The 22596-nt window shown below is 42.0% G+C and overlaps 1 protein-coding gene across 1 annotated transcript in view; it reads left to right on the plus strand.

Moving 5' to 3' along the window:
- Positions 1-22596, plus strand: part of LOC139761481 (uncharacterized) — a 248581-nt gene that overhangs the window by 2404 nt on the left and 223581 nt on the right. The window contains exons 4-7 of the mRNA XM_071685735.1: positions 3482-3623; positions 3791-3963; positions 11254-11441; positions 21696-21799. Coding sequence (XP_071541836.1) covers positions 3482-3623; positions 3791-3963; positions 11254-11441; positions 21696-21799 — 607 coding nt within the window. The remainder of the gene's footprint in view (positions 1-3481; positions 3624-3790; positions 3964-11253; positions 11442-21695; positions 21800-22596) is intronic.

Genomic DNA, 22596 nt, shown 5'->3' on the forward strand with positions numbered 1-22596 from the left:
CACACATCTCTCTTACCCTTACGTTACTTACTCGATCAAACCACCTCACACCACACATTGTCCTCAAACATCTCATTTCCAGCACATCCATCCTCCTGCGCACAACTCTATCCATAGCCCACGCCTCGCAACCATACAACATTGTTGGAACCACTATTCCTTCAAACATACCCATTTTTGCTTTCCGAGATAATGTTCTCGACTTCCATACATTCTTCAAGGCTCCCAGGATTTTCGCCCCCTCCCCCACCCTATGATCCACTTCCGCTTCCATGGTTCCATCCGCTGCCAGATCCACTCCCAGATATCTAAAACACTTTACTTCCTCCACTTTTTCTCCATTCAAACTTACCTCCCAATTGACTTGACCCTCAACCCTACTGTACCTAATTACCTTGCTCTTATTCACATTTACTCTTAACTTTCTTCTTTCACACACTTTACCAAACTCAGTCACCAGCTTCTGCAGTTTCTCACATGAATCAGCCACCAGTGCTGTATCATCAGCGAACAACAACTGACTCACTTCCCAAGCTCTCTCATCCCCAACAGACTTCATACTTGCCCCTCTTTCCAAAATTCTTGCATTCACCTCCCTAACAACCCCATCCATAAACAAATTAAACAACCATGGAGACATCACACACCCCTGCCGCAAACCTACATTCACTGAGAACCAATCACTTTCCTCTCTTCCTACACGTACACATGCCTTACATATTCGATAGAAACTTTTCACTGCTTCTAACAACTTGCCTCCCACACCATATATTCTTAATACCTTCCACAGAGCATCTCTATCAGCTCTATCATATGCCTTCTCCAGATCCATATATATATATATATATATATAATATATATATATATATATATATATATATATATATATATTATTTTTTTTTAGTTTGCTTTGTCGCTGTCTCCCGCGTTTGCGAGGCAGCGCAAGGAAACAGACGAAAGAAATGGCCCAACCCACCCCCATACACATGTATATACATACACGTCCACACACGCAAATATACATACCCATACATCTCAATGTACACATATATATACACACAGACACATACATATATACCCATGCACACAATTCACACTGTCTGCCTTCATTCATTCCCATCGCCACCTCGCCACACATGGAATACCATCCCCCTCCCCCTTCATGTGTGCGAGGGTAGCGCTAGGAAAATACAACAAAGGCCCCATTCGTTCACACTCAGTCTCTAGCTGTCATGCAATAATGCCCGAAACCACAGCTCCCTTTCCACATCCAGGCCCCACACAACTTTCCATGGTTTACCCCAGACGCTTCACATGCCCTGATTCAATCCACTGACAGCACGTCAACCCCGGTATACCACATCCATCCAATTCACTCTATTCCTTGCCCTCCTTTCACCCTCCTGCATGTTCAGGCCCCGATCACTCAAAATCTTTTTCACTCCATCTTTCCACCTCCAATTTGGTCTCCCACTTCTCGTTCCCTCCACCTCCGACACATTTATCCTCTTGGTCAATCTTTCCTCACTCATTCTCTCCATGTGCCCAAACCATTTCAAAACACCCTCTTCTGCTCTCTCAACCACGCTCTTTTTATTTCCACACATCTCTCTTACCCTTACATTACTTACTCGATCAAACCACCTCACACCACACATTGTCCTCAAACATCTCATTTCCAGCACATCCACCCTCCTGCGCACAACTCTATCCATAGCCCACGCCTCGCAACCATACAACATTGTTGGAACCACTATTCCTTCAAACATACCCATTTTTGCTTTCCGAGATAATGTTCTCGACTTCCAAACATTCTTCAAGGCTCCCAGGATTTTCGCCCCCTCCCCAACCCTATGATTCACTTCCGCTTCCATGGTTCCATCCGCTGCCAGATCCACTCCCAGATATCTAAAACACTTTACTTCCTCCAGTTTTTCTCCACTCAAACTTACCTCCCAATTGACTTGACCCTCAACCCTACTGTACCTAATAACCTTGCTCTTATTCACATTTACTCTTAACTTTCTTCTTTCACACACTTTACCAAACTCAGTCACCAGCTTCTGCAGTTTCTCACATGAATCAGCCACCAGCGCTGTATCATCAGCGAACAACAACTGACTCACTTCCCAAGCTCTCTCATCCACAACAGACTTCATACTTGCCCCTCTTTCCAAAACTCTTGCATTCACCTCCCTAACAACCCCATCCATAAACAAATTAAACAACCATGGAGACATCACACACCCCTGCCGCAAACCTACATTCACTGTGAACCAATCACTTTCCTCTCTTCCTACACGTACACGTGCCTTACATCCTCGATAAAAACTTTTCACTGCTTCTAACAACTTGCCTCCCACACCATATATATATATATATATATATATATATATATATATATATATATATATATATATATATATATATATATATATATGTTATCCCTGGGGATAGGGGAGAAAGAATATTTCCCACGTATTCCCTGCGTGTCGTAGAAGGCGACTAAAAGGGGAGGGAGCGGGGGGCTGGAAATCCTCCCCTCTCGTTTTTGCCAATTTTCCAAAAGAAGGAACAGAGAAAGGGGCCAGGTGAGGATATTTCCTCAAAGGCCCAGTCCTCTGTTCTTAACGCTACCTCGCTAACGCGGGAAATGGCGAATAGTACGAAAGAAAAGAAAAAGAAAGATATATATATATATATATATATATATATATATATATATATATATATATATATATATATATATATATATATATATATATATATGTGTGTGTGTGTGTGTGTGTGTGTGTGTGTGTGTGTGTACACACACACAGACATATACATATATACACATGTACATAATTCATACTGCCTTTATTCATTCCCATCGCCACCTCGCCACACATGAAATAACAACCCTCTCCCCCCTCATGTGTGCGAGGTAGCGCTAGGAAAAGACAACAAAGGCCCCATTCGTTCACACTCAGTCTCTAGCTGTCATGCAATAATGCACCGAAACCACAGCTCCCTTTACACATCCAGGCCCCACAGAACTTTCCATGGTTTACCCCAGACGCTTCACATGCCCTGGTTCAATCCATTGATAGCACGTCGACCCCGGTATACCACATCGTTCCAATTCACTCTATTCCTTGCACGACTTTCACCCTCCTGCATGTTCAGGCCCTGATCACTCATATATATATATATATATATATATATATATATATATATATATATATATATATATATATATATATATATATGACTGTGTGTGTGTGTGTGTGTGTGTGTGTGTGTGTGTGTGTGTGAGCTAGATATTTCCGGCCTACACAAGAATAAACTGGATGGCTTCAATGTTCTAGCTACTAATCTCTCTCTCTTAACAAATCAGACTTAAGCTGTACTAAAAATTTTAAGAAATGAAACCACATTTTCTTGCAATACATCCATATATTTCTTTACTACAACTCAAAAATGTTTCTTCTGATTCTAGCTACCAGGGAGGGAGGATAGAGCACCTGTGTCCTCATAATGAGGAACTCGCTATTGCTACCAACTTCAAGAGAGGAATTCTATCAGCCTTCCAGACTTCTGTGTCCAACTTAGCGGAACGGGAGGAAGTCTTTGTGCAGGAGGTAAAGCACGCGCCTAGTAATGTGACATATTGTTCATGACCATCATGTTTTGTGTCAATCGCAAACCGCTACCCTCCCTCATAGTAATTTAGTATGAAGCAGCATAGACTCAATAGATATTTTCATTGTTCTGCATTATTATAGTAGCTGATCAAAATCTTCATCAGAGTGACGTGTGCGGGGAGTGTGAGACAAGGTACGAGATGCGGCCTGATGGTCATAGTGACAACATGATAGTTACGAAGACCAAGCTCAACTGCAGGACCGATACCTACCTTCCATATATATCTCACGCTCCCTACACTTCCGACACCTTCAACACTCACCTGCCCTTCTTTAGGTGAGTCGCCAAGTGTGTGTATTGTCATTACCAGTTGTTACTGCCCTCTTACAACATGTTAAGATCCCGTCATGAGGAATATGCCGTCGCTCCCTTGATTCATTGTTGACGCTGTTTGTATTAGATATTACTGTGAGAGATAGGCCAAGGAACTGTAACTGACACGTTTGCATTAGGTGTATAGTTGGACGTCATGCATACAAACACCAGACCAAGAATTACCATAACAGAAAATGGTTGAATATATCATTGCTTAAGCAGTCACATTTTTGTTTAGGGGTCACATCCAACCCGCAACAATGTATGGGTTGGAGGGTTGGGTTATTTTATTATACAAGTTAGAGATTTTCCTATATGTTAATCACACAACATAGTTTATAGCTTATTTTTTTATGAGTCGTTAGAATTTTTCTTTTACAACTTTTCACTACGATTAGACAATATTTAATTCCTTAGAGATTTATAGTAACAGAACACAGGAGTTCGATGGGGCGCACCATGTTCTAAATTTGATCATTATTAGGTATATTGTACACATATTCCGAATTAGATTTTTCAGTTTACACTATATTACATTTATATTTTCAAATTTTACCCTGTGGAGTTTAAATGAAGATCCATGATTGACAGTGACAGTGGTGTTAGTGATGGTGGTATGATGGTAATGGCTGATAGTGGCCTACTGGGGTGGTGGTATGGTTGTATAAGGCTAACAAGGACCCAGTGGTGGTATAATATTGTACGGCTGACAGTGACCCACTGTTGGTATGATATCATATGGCTTGCAGTGACCTACTGGTGGTATGATAGTGTATATCGGACAGTGACCCACTGTTGATATGATCTATGGCTGACAGTTGCTCACTGGTGGTGATGGTACGATATTGTATGGCTGACAGTGGCACATTGATCGTATGATATTGTATGACTGACAGTGACCCTCTGGTGGTATGATATTGTATGGCTGACAGCGACTCATTGGTGGCATGATTTTGTATGGCTGACAGTGATCCACTGGTGGTGATGGTATGATAGTGTATGGCTGACAGTGACCCACCAGTGGTATGATATTGTATGGCTATGACCCTCTGATGGTGGTGGTATGATAGTGTATGGCTTACAGTGACCAACTGGTGCTGTTATGATAGTGTATGGCCGACAGTGACCCACAGGTGGTATGATAGTGTATGGCTGAAAGTGACCCACCGGTGATGGAAGTGGTATAGTAGTTTATGGTTGACAGTGACATACTGGTGGTATGATATTGTATGGCTGACAGTGACCCACTGGTGGTGGTGGTATCATAGTGTACGGCTGACAGTGACCTACTGGTGGTGGTGGTGGTATGATGGTGTACGGCTGACAGTGACCTTCTGGTGGTGGTGGTACGATAGTGTATGGCTGACGGTGACCCACTGGTGGTGTGATATTGTATGGCTGACAGTGACCCACTGGTTGTGATGGTATAATAGTGTATGGCTGAAGGTGATTCAATGGTAATGGTGGTGGTATGATAGTGTATGGCTGACAGTGACCCACTGGTGGTGGTGGTGTGATATTGTATGGCTGACAGTGACCTACTGGTGGTGGTGGTGGTATGATAACGTATGGCTGACAGTGACCCATTGGTGGTGGTGGTATGATATTGTATTTCTGACAGTGACCTACCGGTGGTGGTAGTATGATAGTGTATGGCTGACAGTGACCCACTGGTGGTGGTAGTATGATAGTGTATGGCTGACAGTGACCCTCTGGTGGTATGATATTGTATGATTGACAGTGACCCATTGGTGGCATGACATTGTATGGCTGACAGTGACCCACTGATTGTGATGGTATAATAGTGTATGGCTAAAGGTGATCCACTGGTGATGGTGGTGGTATGATAGTGTATGGCTGAAAGTGACCCACTGATGGTGGTGGTGGTGTGATATTGTATGGCTGACAGTGACCTACTGGTGGTGATGGTGGTGGTATGATAGTGTATGGCTGACAGTAACCCATTGGTGGTGGTGGTATGATATTGTATTTCTGACAGTGACCCACTGGTGGTGGTGGTGGTGGTGGTATGACAGTGTATGGCTAACTTTGACCCACTGGTGGTGGCGTTGTGCTATTGTATGGCTGAAAGTGGCCCACTGGTTGTGGTGGTATGATAGTGTATGGCTGACATTGACCTACCGGTGGTGATAGTATGATAGTGTATGGCTGACAATGTCCCACTGATGGTATGATATTCTTGGCTGACAGTGACCCTCTGGTGGTATGATATTGCATGTCTGACAGTGACCCATTGGTGGCATGATATTGTATGGCTGAGTGACCCACTGATTGTGGTGGTATGATAGTGTATGTCTGACAGTGACCCACTGGTGGTGGTGGTGTGATATTGTATGGCGACAGTAACCTACTGGTGGTGGTGGTGGTATGATAATGTATGGCTGACAGTGACCCATTGGTGGTGGTGGTATGATATTGTATTTCTGACATGACCCACTAGTGGTGGTAGTATGATAGTGTATGGCTGACTTTGACCCACTGGTGGTGGTGGTATGATATTGTATGGCTGAAAGTGATCCATTGGTTGTGGTGGTATGATATTGTATTTCTGATAGTGACCCACTGTTGGTGGTAGTATGATAGTGTATGGCTGACTTTGACCCACTGGTGGTGGTGGTGGTATGATATTGTATGGCTGAAAGTGACCCATTGGTTGTGGTGGTATGATAGTGTAAGGCTGACATTGACCTACTAGTGGTGGTAGCATGATAGTGTATGGCTGGCAGTGACCCACTGATGGTATGATATTGTATGGCTGAGTGACCCACTGGTGGTGGTGGTATGATATTGTATGGCTTACAGCGACCAATTGGTGGTCGTAGCATGATAGTGTATTGCTGACGGTGACCCATTGATGGTATGATATTTTATGACAGTGACTAGCTGGTGGTGTTGGTGGTATGACAGTGTATGGCTGACAGTGACCCACTGATGGTGGTAGTATGATAGTGCATGATTGACAGTGACCCATGGGTGGTATGATAGTATATATGGCTGACAGTGAACCACTGGTGGTGGTGATATGAGAATGTATGACTGACAATGACTGACTAGTGGTAGTGGTTTGATATTGTATGGCTGACTGTGACCTACTGGTTGTGCTGGTATGGTATTCAGTGTATGGGTGGCATTGACCTTGTAGTGCCTATATGGTAATCAGTTTATAGCTGCCAGTGACCCAGTGGTGGTGGTATGGTAGTCAGTGTATGGTTTCCAGTGACCCCATGGTGTTGGTGATATGAAAGTCTGTATAGGTGGCAGTGACCCAGTAGTACAGGCATGATATTTAGTTTATAGCTAGTTGTGACCCAGTTGTGGTAGTGTGATAGGTTATGGGTGGCAGTAACTTCATGGTGCCACTCTATGACTACCTGCAGGTATGTATTAGGCCTATGGACTATGAACTTATAGAACATGGTATAGTGGGGTTTGGGGTGTGAAGCCAGGTAATATGTTGTCACTACACGCTGCAGGAGAAACCAGACATGCTAGCTGGTGTAGTGGGGTGTAGGGTTTGTGTTGAGGATGGGGTTGATGAGCCAGGTCATTTGGTGTTACTGTCTGCTGCAGGAACAACAAAATGTGCCAGTTGTGTATTGTTGCACAAGGATTTATGGGATTTAATATGGTTAGGGCTGCAGGAATACATAGGTAGAACCAATATCAGAAAGCGTGATGGTCCGTAATGAGGTTATCTGTTGTCTGTTCCTAGAAAAGTGGTAGAAACTGTATTGTAGAGCAGAAGGCACCTGCCTATCCTCCTTCCCTCTTGCTCAACTGCTAAAAGAAAATATAGAAAAATAGTATCCTTCTTATTGGGGGAATACATCCATGAAAATTTTATGGGAAAGTTTGCCTAGAATAAAATTTCCTACCAGTTTATCAGCATCTCGTTTGTGCCTTGATTTTAAAAAAGAAGGACATGATTTGTGGTATACTAAAATGTGTACTGATAAGTTATTTCTGAGTTATTTGTCTAGCTTTGATTGAAGGTATTTTAATGATGTTCATACATATGGAGAATGTTATGGTTTAGTACATTTAGTGATGGAACAGAGAGAGGGGTATGAAAACAAGGGTAACAATAACAACTTCTTTGTTGGGTAAGGTACAGAAGATGAGGTAGCTCAGGGCTGTGATCTGCAGGATGTGAAGGATTTTAGTTGTAAAAAGGTCAACTTAGATTGGGTGAAATGTAAGAGGCAGGTTTGGTGGGAGTGCCGTGGTGCAGATACATAGGGAGATGAAGCAGGGGCCCATGGGAAAGATGCTCTGGTCCTGGAGCAAGTGGTGGCTGCTGTTTATGCTTTTGCTTCAGAAACACCATGGACATGGCCATTGGTCCTGTTGTTACAGCTGCATCTTATGACAGCTGAAGGCAGTGTCTGTGCTTGTCCTGTCAAGGGTGACTGTTAGAGATGAAACTCCACAGAGAAATCTGCCAGGAAGATGAAACATCAGAAATTATGTAGGGGACATCCACTGAAGAAGATGCCCTAAGGGTTGCTTAAGTTTGGAGTCACATGGCCAAGACGTCAGGTACTGGAATGTATGTAGTCTGGAACCACTCATCTTTCTGAATGACCTGTCTTGTTGATGCACAGGTATATAAAAAACAGAGAGGTTGAGTCATGGAGATGATCTGGGAGGAGAAGCTGTTTCCATAGGGAAAAGGAGGTATTCCTGATTGGTGCACCCAGGAGAAGTCAGGACTTCTATTCTTAAGGGTGAAGGTGGCTTGTTGGGGTTGAAAGATGCAAGATCTGTCCTCACTGTATGCTAGTGGGCTATGTGAACTTGATGAAGGTTAGGCAAACCATGAAACATGGCACTTCTCTGGGTGGGGTCAAGTCAGCTGTCTAATGCAGTAATTATGGTGGCAGCTTGTTTGATGTCACTGTCCTTTCTACAGTATTTCTAACCTTCTTATTTACTGCATTTGGCAGGTAGCTTTCTACAGTATTTATAGCCTTCTTAGTTACTGCATTGAGAGGTAGTTGATTCCAGTATTCAACTATTCCTTAGGTGAAAAAACTTTAGCCCACATTGCTATAACACCTTCCTATTACTTTCATGCTGTTGTTGTCAAAATTATTTAGTATTTTGGAAACATCTCTCAAATCTTGCAGTCAGCACTTTTTTTGTAAACAGTGATTTTAGAGCTTTGAATCATTCCTTTATAAGGCTTATTTTTGAGATATGGAATTAGTTTGATTTCTCATCTAAGTAATCAAATTGCAGTAGGATGTGGTGGATTTGGTGGGGATGGGGATGAGGATTCAAGTCATGTGGTGTCACCACCTGCTGCCGGAGCAACCAGAAGTGCTAACTGGTATGCTGCTGCATTGCAGTGTGTGGGATGTAAAGGGATTTGGGCAAGGAATCAGGTAATGTGGTGTCATCATATACTGCCGAAGTGCATGGGAAGGTGAGATGATAGGAAGCTTGATGGTCCATAATGAGGTTATTTGTTGTCTCATCCTAAAAATGTGGTAGAAACAGTATTATAGAGCATAAGGCTTCTACCCATCTACCTTTCCTTCTTGCTCAACTGCCAACAGGAAAAAAGAAAAATAGTATCATCCAGTATGGTAAAAAACAGTTCCATGAAAATTTTATGAGAAAATTTGGAGTTGGATAAAGTTCCTTACCAGTTCATCAACATCTTTGTGCCTGGATTTTGAAAAAGAAAGACATGATTTGTGGTAAACTGGATTATTTGCTAAGTTATTATTGAAGTATTTGTCTAGCCTTGATTTGAAGGTATTTTGATGGTGTTCATATGGAGAGTGTTAGGGTTTAGTACATTTAGTGATGGAACTGAGAGAGGGATATGGAAACAAGAGTAACCGTAACAATAGCGCTTTGTTGGGTAAGGTATAGAAGGTGAGGTAGCCCAGGGCAGTGAACTGCAGGAAATGAAGGATTATGGTAGTAGGAAGGTCAAGTAAAACTGGGTGAGATGTAGGAGACAGGCTTGGCAGGAATCCTTTGGAGCCCATGTGAAAGATGCATGGCTGTCAGGTCTGCATAGAGCTTCTGTAGGAGTGTAACATTGTACATGCTTTGTGCTTGTGCTACAGGAACACCATTGGTCCTGTGGTTACAGCTGCATCTTGTAACAGCTGGTGGCAGTGTCCCATGTTAATCCTCTTAAGGGTAGATGTTGGAGATGAGGCACTACTGGAGGAGGTGCCCTAAGGGCTGCTTGAGTCTGGAATCACCTGGCCAAGACTTCAGGTACTGGAGTGGTATGCTTGTAGTCTGGAGCACATCATCTGCCTGAGTGACTTATCTCAATGATGCCCAGTTATATAAGAAGCAGGAAAGTTAGGTCGTGAATGCAGTCTGGGAGAAGCTGTTCTCCTAGGGAAAAGGAGGTGTCATTGATAGATGCACCTAGTAGAAGGCAGGGCTTCCATTAGTAAGGGTGAAGGTGGGTTGTCTAGGTCAAAAGATGTAAGCTCTGACCTCACTCTATGCTGATGGACCATGTGAACTTAGTAAAGGTTAGGTAATCCATGGTACACTGCTATTCTCAGGATGGAATCAGGTCAGCTGTTTAATGCCGTATTTATGGTGCAGCTTGACTGATGTCACTGTCCTCACTGCAGTATTTATAGCCTTCTTAGTTACTACATCGGCAGGTAGTTTATTCTAGTGTTCAGCCATTCTGTATGTGGAAAAACTTTTGCCCACATTGCAGTAACACCTTCCCTTTACTTTCATGCTGTTATTTGTGGCTACTGAATCTAACTTTCATGCTGTCATTTGTGGCTGTTGAATCTTACTTTCATGCTGTTATTTGTTGCTGTTGAATTTGTCTGAAGTGAGAATTTTCACACATTATGTTGTCACAACTATTTAATGTTTTGAATATGTCTGTCATAGAGAGTATCTCTGAACTTTTCATCATAAGGCTTATTTTTTAGTTAAGGAATTAGTTTGATTTCTCATCTGAGTAACCAAATTGCAATTGGGTGTAGGGAATTTGGTGGAAGGCTGGGCCAGGAACCAGGTAATATGATATCACTATTTGCTGCATGAGCAACCATACTTGTTAGCTGATTTAGTGGGGTGTTGGGAAATGTGGTTTTCTTTGAAGCAAGGAGTCAGATAATGTAGAGTCACCATCTGCTGCGGGAGTAACCAGATGTGCAGTGGAGTGTTGAGGATGTGGTGGAGTTAAGGGCGAGGAGTCAGGTAACATGATGTCACCATATACTGCAGGAATAACCAGACTTGCCAGCTGGTGCAGAAGAGGGGGATGTGGTCACAGGTGGAGTGCTCTCAGACGGTCAGTGTAGATGGTGTCCTCACAATGTCTGTGGATCGCCCACCTCTCGCCTCCATGACTGTCTCGTCCATCCTCCACATGGAATCAGGACCAAGCCAAGCCCATGATGTCTTCGCTCAAGGTATAATGATGTGTCTCTTACTAATCAACAGTATGATGAAAAAGATATAGATTATTTTTACATGATTTACTTCCTTGTTGAGCTCCTGACAAAGGTATTCAGAAAGTATTCTTGGGAATACTTATACTTACATAGGATAATGTGATTACAACTTTCAGTGTCATTTGGTAGACATGGTTAGGATCTTAAGCTCTAGAGAGCCCCATAGAAGGGATTCCAGGGGTAGGAGGTTTTCAAAAAAGAAGAGAAAATGTTTGGGAGAAGAGAGTGGTGAGAGCAAGTGTGAGGAAGTACCAGGAGAGATTGAGTGTAAAATGGCAAAAGGTGAGAGCAAATGACATGAGGGGAGTGGGTTAGGTAGGAATGGGATGTATTTAGGGAAGCAGCGATGACATGTGCAAAAGATGCATGTGGCATGAGAAAGGTGGGAGGTGGGCAGATTAGAAAGGGTAGTGAGTAGTGGGATGAAGAAATAAAGTTGTTCATGAAAGAAAGAGAGGCATTTGCACAATACAAGGAAGGAGTGCAAATGATGGGGAGATGAATAAAAGGAAGCAGCAAGTCAAGAGGAAGGAGAAAGAGTTGAAAAAGAGGGCAAATGAGAGTTGGGGTGAGAGAGTATCATTAAAATTTAGGGAGAATAAAAAGTTGTTTTGGAAGGAGGTAAATAATGTGTGTAAGACAAGAGAACAAATGGGAACATTGATGAAGGGAACAAAGGGGGAAGTAATAACAGGTAGTGATGAAGTGAGAAGATGGAATGAGTATTTTGAAGGTTTGTTGAATGTGTTTGATGGTAGAGTGGCAGATGTAGGGTGTTTTGATTGGGGTGGTGTGTGAAATGAGAGGAGTCAGGAAAATGGTTTAGTTAAGAGAGAAGAGATATTGAAAGCTTTGCAGATGAAATCAGGCAAGGCAGCAGGTTTGGATGGTATTGCAGTTGAATTTATCAAGAAAGGCAGTGACTGTGTTGTTGATTGGTTGGTAAGGATATTAAGGGTATGTATGGATCATGGTGAAGTGCCTGAGGATTGGCATAATGCATGCATAGTGCTATTGTACAAAGGAAAAGGGGATAAAGGTGAGTGTTCAAACTACAGAGGCATAAGTTTGTTGAGTATTCCTGGGAAATTGTATGGAAGATTATTGATTGAGAGGGTGAAGGCATATATGGAACATCAGATTGGGGAGGAGCAGTGTGGTTTCAGAAGTGATAGAGATATGTGGATCAGGTGTTTGCTTTGAAGAATAGCCCAACCCACCCACATACACATGTATATACATACATGTCCACACACGCAAATATACATACCTATACATCTCAATGTACACATATATATACACACACAGACATATACATGTATACACATGTACATAATTCATACTGTCTGCCTTTATTTATTCCCATCGCCACCTTGCCACACATGGAATAACAACCCCCTCCCCCTTCATGTGTGCGAGGTAGCACTAGGAAAAGACAACAAAGGCCCCATTCGTTCACACTCAGTCTCTAGCTGTCATTTAATAATGCACCAAAACCACAGCTCCCTTTCCACATCCAGGCCCCACAGAACTTGTCATGGTTTACCCCAGACGCTTCACATGCCCTGATTCAATCCACTGACAGCACGTCAACCCCGGTATACCACATCGATCCAATTCACTCTATTCCTTGCCCTCCTTTCACCCTCCTGCATGTTCAGGCCCTGATCACACAAAATCTTTTTCACTCCATCTTTCCACTTAAAATTTGGTCTCCAACTTCTCCTCGTTCCCTCCACCTCCGACACTAATATCTTCTTGGTCAATCTTTCCTCACTCATTCTCTCCATGTGCCCAAACCATTTCAAAACACCCTCTTCTGCTCTCTCAACCACGCTCTTTTTATTTCCACACATCTCTCTTACCCTTACGTTACTTACTCGATCAAACCACCTCACACCACACATTGTCCTCAAACATCTCATTTCCAGCACGTCCATCCTCCTGCGCACAACTCTATCCATAGCCCACGCCTTGCAACCATACAACATTGTTGGAACCACTATTCCTTCAAACATCCTGGGAGCCTTGAAAAATGTGTGGAAGTCGAGAACATTATCCCGGAAAGCAAAAATGGGTATGTTTGAAGGAATAGTAGTTCCAACAATGTTGTATGGTTGCGAGGCGTGGGCTATGGATAGAGTTGTGCGCAGGAGGATGGATGTGCTGGAAATGAGATGTTTGAGGACAATGTGTGGTGTGAGGTGGTTTGATCGAGTAAGTAACGTAAGGGTAAGAGAGATGTGTGGAAATAAAAAGAGCATGGTTGAGAGAGCAGAAGAGAGTGTTTTAAAATGGTTTGGGCACATGGAGAGAATGAGTGAGGAAAGATTGACCAAGAGGATATATGTGTCGGAGGTGGAGGGAACGAGGAGAAGAGGGAGACCAAATTGGAGGTGGAAAGATGGAGTGAAAAAGATTTTGTGTGATCGGGGCCTGAACATGCAGGAGGGTGAAAGGAGGGCAAGGAATAGAGTGAATTGGAGCGATGTGGTATACAGGGGTTGACGTGCTGTCAGTGGATTGAATCAAGGCATGTGAAGCGTCCGGGGTAAACCATGGAAAGCTGTGTAGGTATGTATATTTGTGTGTGTGGACGTGTGTATGTACATGTGTATGGGGGGGGTTGGGCCATTTCTTTCGTCTGTTTCCTTGCGCTACCTCGCAATACGCGGGAGACAGCGACAAAGTATAAAAAAAAAAAAAAAAAAAAAAAAAAAAAAAAAATATATATATATATATATATATATTCTTCTTTTCTTTTAAACTATTCGCCATTTCCCGCGTTAGCGAGGTAGCGTTAAGAACAGAGGACTGGGCCTTTTTTGTAATATCCCCACCTGGCCCCCTCTGTTCCTTCTTTTGGAAAATTAAAAAAAAAACGAGAGGGGAGGATTTCCAGCCCCCCGCTCCCTCCCCTTTTAGTCGCCTTCTACGACACGCAGGGAATACGTGGGAAGTATTCTTAATCCCCTATCCCCAGGGATAATATATATATATATATATATATATATATATATATATGGAGCGGGTGGCTGGAAATCCTCCCCTCTCGCTTTTTTTTTAATTTTCCAAAAGAGGGAACAGAGAAGGTGGCCAGGTGAGGATATTCCCTCAAAGGCCCAGTCCTCTGTTCTCAACGCTACATCGCTAATGCGGGAAATGGCGAATAGTATGAAAAGAAAAAAAGATATATATATATATATATATATATATATATATATATATATATATATATATATATATATATATATATATATATATATATATATATATATATATATATATATATATATATATATATATATATATATATATATTTTTTTTTTTTTTTTTTTTTCATGCTATTCGCTATTTCCCGCGATAGCGAGGTAGCGTTAAGAACAGAGGACTGGGCCTTTCAGGGAATATCCTCACCTGGCCCTCTTCTCTGTTCCTTCTTTTGGAAAAAAAAAAAAAAAGTTGTTAGAAGTTGTTAGAAGCAGTGAAAAGTTTTTATCGAGGATGTAAGGCATATGTACGTGTAGGAAGTGAGGAAAGTGATTGGTTCTCAGTGAATGTAGGTTTGCGGCAGGGGTTTGTGATGTCTCCATGGTTGTTTAATTTGTTTATGGATCCGGTTGTTAGGGAGGTGAATGCAAGAGTTTTGGAAAGAGGGGCAAGTATGAAGGCTGTTGGGGATGAGAGAGCTTGGGAAGTGAGTCAGTTGTTGTTCGCTGATGATACAGCGCTGGTGGCTGATTCATGTGAGAAACTGCAGAAGCTGGTGACTGAGTTTGGTAAAGTGTGTGAAAGAAGAAAGTTAAGAGTAAATGTGAATAAGAGCAAGGTAATTAGGTACAGTAGGGTTGAGGGTCAATTCAATTGGGAGGTGAGTTTGAATGGAGAAAAACTGGAGGAGGTGAAGTGTTTTAGATATCTGGGAGTGGATCTGGCAGCGGATGGAACCATGGAAGCGGAAGTGGATCATAGGGTGGGGGAGGGGGCGAAAATTCTGGGAGCCTTGAAGAATGTGTGGAAGTCGAGAACATTATCTCGGAAAGCAAAAATGGGTATGTTTGAAGGAATAGTGGTTCCAACAATGTTGTATGGTTGCGAGGCGTGGACTATGGATAGTGTTGTGCTCAGGAGGATGGATGTGCTGGAAATGAGATGTTTGAGGACAATGTGTGGTGTGAGGTGGTTTGATCGAGTAAGTAACGTAAGGGTAAGAGAGATGTGTGGAAATAAGAAGAGCGTGGTTGAGAGAGCAGAAGAGGGTGTTTTGAAATGGTTTGGTCACATGGAGAGAATGAGTGAGGAAAGATTGACCAAGAGGATATATGTGTCGGAGGTGGAGGGAACGAGGAGAAGAGGGAGACCAAATTGGAGGTGGAAAGATGGAGTGAAAAAGATTTTGTGTGATCGGGGCCTGAACATGCAGGAGGGTGAAAGGAGGGCAAGGAATATAATATAATATATAATAATATATATATATATATATATTATCCCTGGGGATAGGGGAGAAAGAATACTTCCCACGTATTCCCTGCGTGTCGTAGAAGGCGACTAAAAGGGGAGGGAGCGGGTGGCTGGAAATCCTCCCCTCTCGTTTTTTTTTAATTTTCCAAAAGAAGGAACAGAGAAGGGGGCCAGGTGAGGATTTTCCCTCTAAGGCCCAGTCCTCTGTTCTTAACGCTACCTCGCAAATGCGGGAAATGGCGAATCGTATGAAAAAAAAAAAAATATATATATATATATATATATATATATATATATATATATATATATATATATACTTAACCACTGTCCCACGTTTGCAAGGTAGCACAAGAGAACAGACGAAGAATGGCCCAACCCACCCACATACACATGTATATGCATAAACGCCCACACATACACATATACATACGTATATATTTTAACATATACATATATATACATACATAGACATATACATATATACACATGTACATATCCATCCTTGCTGCCTTCATCCATTCCCGTCACCATCTAGCCACACATGAAATAGCATCCCTCCCTCCTGTAAGGCATCACCAGGAACAGACAAAAAGGTCACATTCATTCACACTCAGTCTCTAGCTGTCATATGTAATGCATCAAAACCACAGCTCTCTTTCCATATCCAGGCCCCACAGACCTTTCCATGGTTTATCGCAGATGCTTCACATGGCCTGGTTCAATCCATTGACAGCATGTTGACCCTGATATACCTCATCGTTCCAATTCACTCTGTCACTTGCACGCCTTTCACCCTTCTGTATTTTCAGGCCCCATTTGCTCAAAATCTTTTTCACTCCATCCTTCCACCTCCAATTCAGTCTCCTGCTTCTCCTTCTTCCCTCCACCTCCGACACATGTATTCTCTTTGTCAATTTTCCTCACACATTCTCTCCATGTGACCAAACAATTTCAACTCACCCTCTTCTGCTCTCTCAACCAAACTCTTTTTATAACCACACATCTCTCTTACCCTTTCTTTACTTACTTGATCAAAGTACCTCACACCACATATTGTCCTCAAACATTTAATTTCCAACACATGTACCTTCCTCCACACAACCCTATCTATAGCCCACGCCTCGCAACCATATAACATTGTTGGAACCACTATTCCTTCAAACGTTCTCACTTTCCACACTTTCTTTAACACTCCCAGAACCTTCGTTCCCTCCCCCACCCTGGGACTCATTTCTGCTTCCATAGTTCCATCTGCTGCTAAGTCCACTCTCAGATATCTAAAACACTTCGCTTCCTCCAATTTTCATCCGTTCAAACTTACCTCCCAATTAACTTGTCCCTCAACCCTACTGACTCTAATAACCCTGCTCTTATTCACATTTACTCTCAATTTTCTTAGTTCACACACTTTACCAGACTCAGTCACCAGCTTCTGCAGTTTCTCACCCGAATCAGCCACTAGTGCTGTATCACCAGCGAACAACAACTGACTCACTTCGCGAGCCCTCTCATCCACAACAGACTGCATATTTGCCCCTCTTTCAGAACTCTTGCCTTTACCTCCCTAACTACCCCTTCCATAAACAAATTAAACAACCATGTAGACACCATGTTTCACATGCCTTGGTTCTGTCCATTGACAGCACATCAACCCTGGTACCACATTGTTCCAATGCACTCTATCCCTTGCACGCCTCTCACCCTCCTGCATGTTCAGACCCCGATCGCTCAGAATCTTTTTCACTCCATCCTTCCACATCCAGTTTGGTCTCCCACTTCTCCTTATTCCATCCACCTCTGAAACATATATCCTCTCTCTTAAACTTTCTTCTCCCATTCTCTGTGTATGTCCAAACCTTTTCAATAAACCCTCTAATACTCTCTCAACCACACTCTTTTTATTACCCCACATCTCTCCTACCCTTTCAATACTTATTTGATCAAACCACCTCACACCTCATATTGTTCTTAAACATTTCATTCCCAACTCATCCACCCTCTTCCATACAAGCCCACCCCTAGCCCATGCCTTGCAACCATACATTATTGGAACTACTGTTTCTTCAAACACACCCATTTTTGCTCTCTAAGATAACATTCCCCCACCCTATGTCTCACTTCCTCTTTCATGGTTCCATTTGCTGCTAAGTCCACTCTAAGATATCTAAAACACTGCTTCCTCCAATTTTTATCCATTCAAACTCACATCCTAATTAACTTGTCCCTCAACTCTGCTGAACCTAATAACCTTGCTGTTATTCACATTTACTCTCAACTTTCTCCTTTCACACACTCTTCCAAACTTAGTCACCAATTTCTGCAGTTTTTCACTGAAATCAAATTACCAGTGCTGTATCATCAGCAACAACTGACTCATCCCAAGCCCTCTTATTCCCAACAGATTGCATACTTACCCCCTTTCTCCAAGACTCATGCATTTACCTCCCTCACCACCCTATCCATAAACAAATTAAACAATCCTGGTGACTTCACACACCCCTGCCGCAGACTGACTTTCACTGGGAACCATTCACTCTCTCTTCCTACTCATACACACACTTTATACCCTTGATTAAAACTTCTCTGCTTCTAGCAGTTTACCTCCAACACCATATATTCTTAAGACCTTCCGCAAAGCATCACTGTCAACCCTAGCAAAATCCTTTTCCAGGTCCATAAATGCCCCATACAAATCCATCTGTTTTTCTAAGTATTTCTTACAAATATTCTTCAGAGCAAACACCAGATCCACACATCCTCCACCACTTCTGAAACTACACTGCTTTCCAATCTGATGCTCTTTACTTGTCTTCACCCTCTCAGTCAATCCTTCATACAACTTAACAAGTATGCTCAATAGACTTATACCTATGTAATTTAAGCACTCACCTTCAGCCCCTTTGCCTTCATACAAAGGCACTATAGATGCTTCTGTTAATCCTAAGGCACTTCACCATGACCCATATATACATTGAATATCCTTACTAACCAATCAACAACACAGTCACCACCTTTCTTATTAAATTCATCTCCAATACCATCCACTCCCACCACCTTGCTGCATTTCATCTTCCACAAGGCTTTCACAACCTCTTCTCTCTTCACCAAACCACTCCCTGTGACTCTCACTTCGCATACCACCCCGACCAAAACACCCTACATCTGCCGCTCTATCAACAAACACATTTAACAGTCCATCAAAATACTCACTCCATCTCCTCACTTCATCAATACCTGTTATCACTTCCCATTTTGCCCCCTTCACTGGTGTTCCCATTTGTTCTCTTCTCTTTCACATATTATTTACCTCCTTCCAAAATGTCTTTTCATCCTCCCTAAACTTTAGTGATATTTTCTAACCCAAACTCTCATTTGCCTTCTTTTTCAACCCTTGTACCTTCCTCTGGACCTCCTTTTCACTTACTCTCACCACTCTCTTCTTCCAAGATTGTCTCCTCTTTTTCAAAAACCTATACAAATTTTCATCCTTGCCTCCACAAGATAGTGATCAGACATCCCTCCAGCTGTCTTTCTCAGCACATTTACCTCCAAAGTCTCTCTTTTATGCACCTATCAATTATTACATAATCTAATAATGCCCCTTGACCATCTCTCCTACTCACATATGTATTCTTGTGCATGTCTCTCTTTTTAAACCAGGTATTCCCAACCATCATTCTTTTTCAGCACACAATTTTGCAGGCTCCCCGCTGTTTCCATTCATGACATTAAATGCCCCATGTGAACCAGTTGTACCCTCAGCTGCACATCACTTACCTTCACATTTCAATTACCTGGTCTTGTGCACTAAAACTGCTGACACAATCACTCATCAGCTCCCCAAACACTTGCCTCTCATGGCCAGATGCATAAGCACCAATAATCACTGATCTCTCACTATCAGGAGTAGAAGAGGATATGTGGATCATGGGTTTGCTTTAATGAATGTGTATGAGAAATACTTAGAGAAACAAGGATTTATATGTGACATTTATGGATCTGGAGGAAGCGTATGATAGGGCTGATAGAGATGTCTTTTGGAAGATCTTATGAAATTATGGTATGGGAGGAAAGCTCCTAGGATCAATGAAAAGTTTTTATCAAGAGAGTACAGCATTTGTGCATGTGGGTAGAGAGGAGAGTAAGTGGTTCCAGGTGAAAGTTGGTCAGCATCAGGTTTGTGTGATGTCAGCATGATTGTTTATTTTTTCATGCATGGGGTGGTGAGGGAGGTAAATGCAAGGGTCTTGAAGACAGGGCCAAGAGTTCAGTCTGTCAGGGATGATAGGGCTTGGGAAGTGAGTCAGTCGTTGTTTGCTGATGACACAGCACTGGCGGCAGATTTGAGTGAGGAACTTCAGAAGTTGGTGTCTGTGTTTGGGAGAGTGTATGAAAGGAGGAAGTTGAAAGTAAATGTGAATAAAAGCAACATTATTAGGTTTAGTAGGGCAGAGGGACAGGTCAGTTGAAATGTGAGTTTGAATGGAGAAAATTTGGAGAAATGATTTCAGATACCTGGGAGTGGGCATATCATCAAAGGGAATCATGGAAGTGAAAGAGTCATAGTATGGGTGATGGGGGGGCAAATTTCTTTAAGCATTGAGGAATGTGTGGAAAGAGAAGTTATTGTCTGGGAGGGCAAAAAAAGGTGTCTTTAAAGTTATAGAGGTCCCAGCAATGTTGTTTGAATGCAAGATAGAGGATAAAGATGAGGATGGGTGGTGGACGAATTTGTTATAAATCAGATGTTTGAGGAAAATATGTGGTAATTACCTATTTGTAATTACCTGTGCGTACTGTATGGGGAGGGAGTTTACACTTGGGGGGCCCCATCTCTTGAATGCTGTCTTCTGTTGTACTGCCTCTTGAATTTGAGTGTACTGTCTACATTAACCATGTCCTCAGTCAGTCTGTTTCAGTTAACCATCACTCTTACTATAAAGTATTTATTTACATCCTCATTTACAAGTTTAGTACTTAAATTTATGTTATGTCTTCAGGTTGCTCTGTCCCTTCATCTCTCAAAGTACTGTCCACTTTCCACTTCATTGATATCTTTTGAAAATTTCAACATTGTGATAGGTTACCCCTCATTCTTCTCTTTTCTAAGGTGTAGATGTACGTCACCTTGTTATACTAACATATAATGAATTCAAAAAGTAAGGCAAATTTAGGATGGACCTATGTTGTACCTGAGTCCTAGTACTTGCATGTTCACTCTATTCCTCAGAATTATGAAGAAAGAAAGCTGGTTGCACCTTTGTAATGTATATTCGTTGTGTACATTATCTGTACAATAATGTAGTTTTTGGGCTTCACTTAACAGTAATATGGATTTTGGTGTTTGAAAAGTTTGCACATAGTATTAGTCTTATGAATGTATCTATGAAGATTCCTTCAGCCACTTATTTATGATTTATAACTTTGATGAAAATAAGCCATAATTTTAGAGGACAGTATGGTATTATGCATATCAAAGTTCATCCTCCTGTATTTGCAAATATTAAGGAATTTTTGCTCATTTCCTGAAATTTACTCTTACTTTTTCTTTTATACTTCACATTACAAAATGGTACTATCAGTTGCTCTTGACTAGGATTGAGTTAAAAAATCTTATGACTGTATTTTATATTATTTTCATTTGATGATATATCCTTTCCTCAAAATGGAGGATGAATCTGTTTTGTTGGCTTCGTCAGTTGTAAATAGCTGCATTATTGGACAGTAAGGATGCTTTATGTATGTTTGCAGATGGTCATCTACAGAGGAGAGAGTCACTGAGGATGGACCTGGAAGGTTCCTTACTCTCTGCTGAGGCCAGGCAGAACCAGGATACTTCCACTGTTTTAGATCAGGTAAGATGCCCCCAGAGGATGTATCCACTTCCCTTATACCAGGTGAAATACCCCTTGAGGATGTATTTGCTCTTTTATACTAGGTGTAATGCCTCCAGAGGAAGTATCCACTCCTTTATGCTCCAACAGTGCTATGGTAACTGTATGTAATGTTATGAGACCACCCCAGACTCTTGTGTTGCATTACTTAAGATGCTCCCAGAGGATGTATCCACTTCCCTTATACCAGGTGAAATGCCCCTTGAGGATGTATTTGCTCTTTTATACTAGGTGTAATGCCTCCAGAGGAAGTATCCACTCCTTTGTGCTCCAACAGTGCTATGGTAACTGTATGTAATGTTATCAAACCACCCCAGACTCTTGTGTTGCATTACTTATATGCAACATTATCAGACCACTCATTGTTCCCTGGGGTGCTACAGTTGATGCATGTACTTGTACAGTATCTTGAGATGGAGATGCAGTGACCTTGTTACATTTGGTAGTGCAAAAACAATTTCTTCCCATATCTTTTTAAATCACATTAATTTCATAAAACTAGATTTCAAGCACTCTAGTTCAACCCTGATGTAGAATAAAATCATGTTAGGCATAACTATAACCTATACCGTACTGACTCCTGGAAACTCCACATACACAATTGATCTCTTTTTTTCCCTCTGAACCCTTTCACAATGATTACACAATTTCTGGCCCTTATGCTTCTCCAGCCATAATCTTATTTCTATCACTTTAGCTGAGCTTGCCCATCCTCCAGCTTTCCTTTAAAATGCCTGCTTTGGCACAGTTATAGTCCT

Source organism: Panulirus ornatus, chromosome 40, assembly GCF_036320965.1.
Source record: "Panulirus ornatus isolate Po-2019 chromosome 40, ASM3632096v1, whole genome shotgun sequence".
Taxonomy (NCBI): domain Eukaryota; kingdom Metazoa; phylum Arthropoda; class Malacostraca; order Decapoda; family Palinuridae; genus Panulirus; species Panulirus ornatus.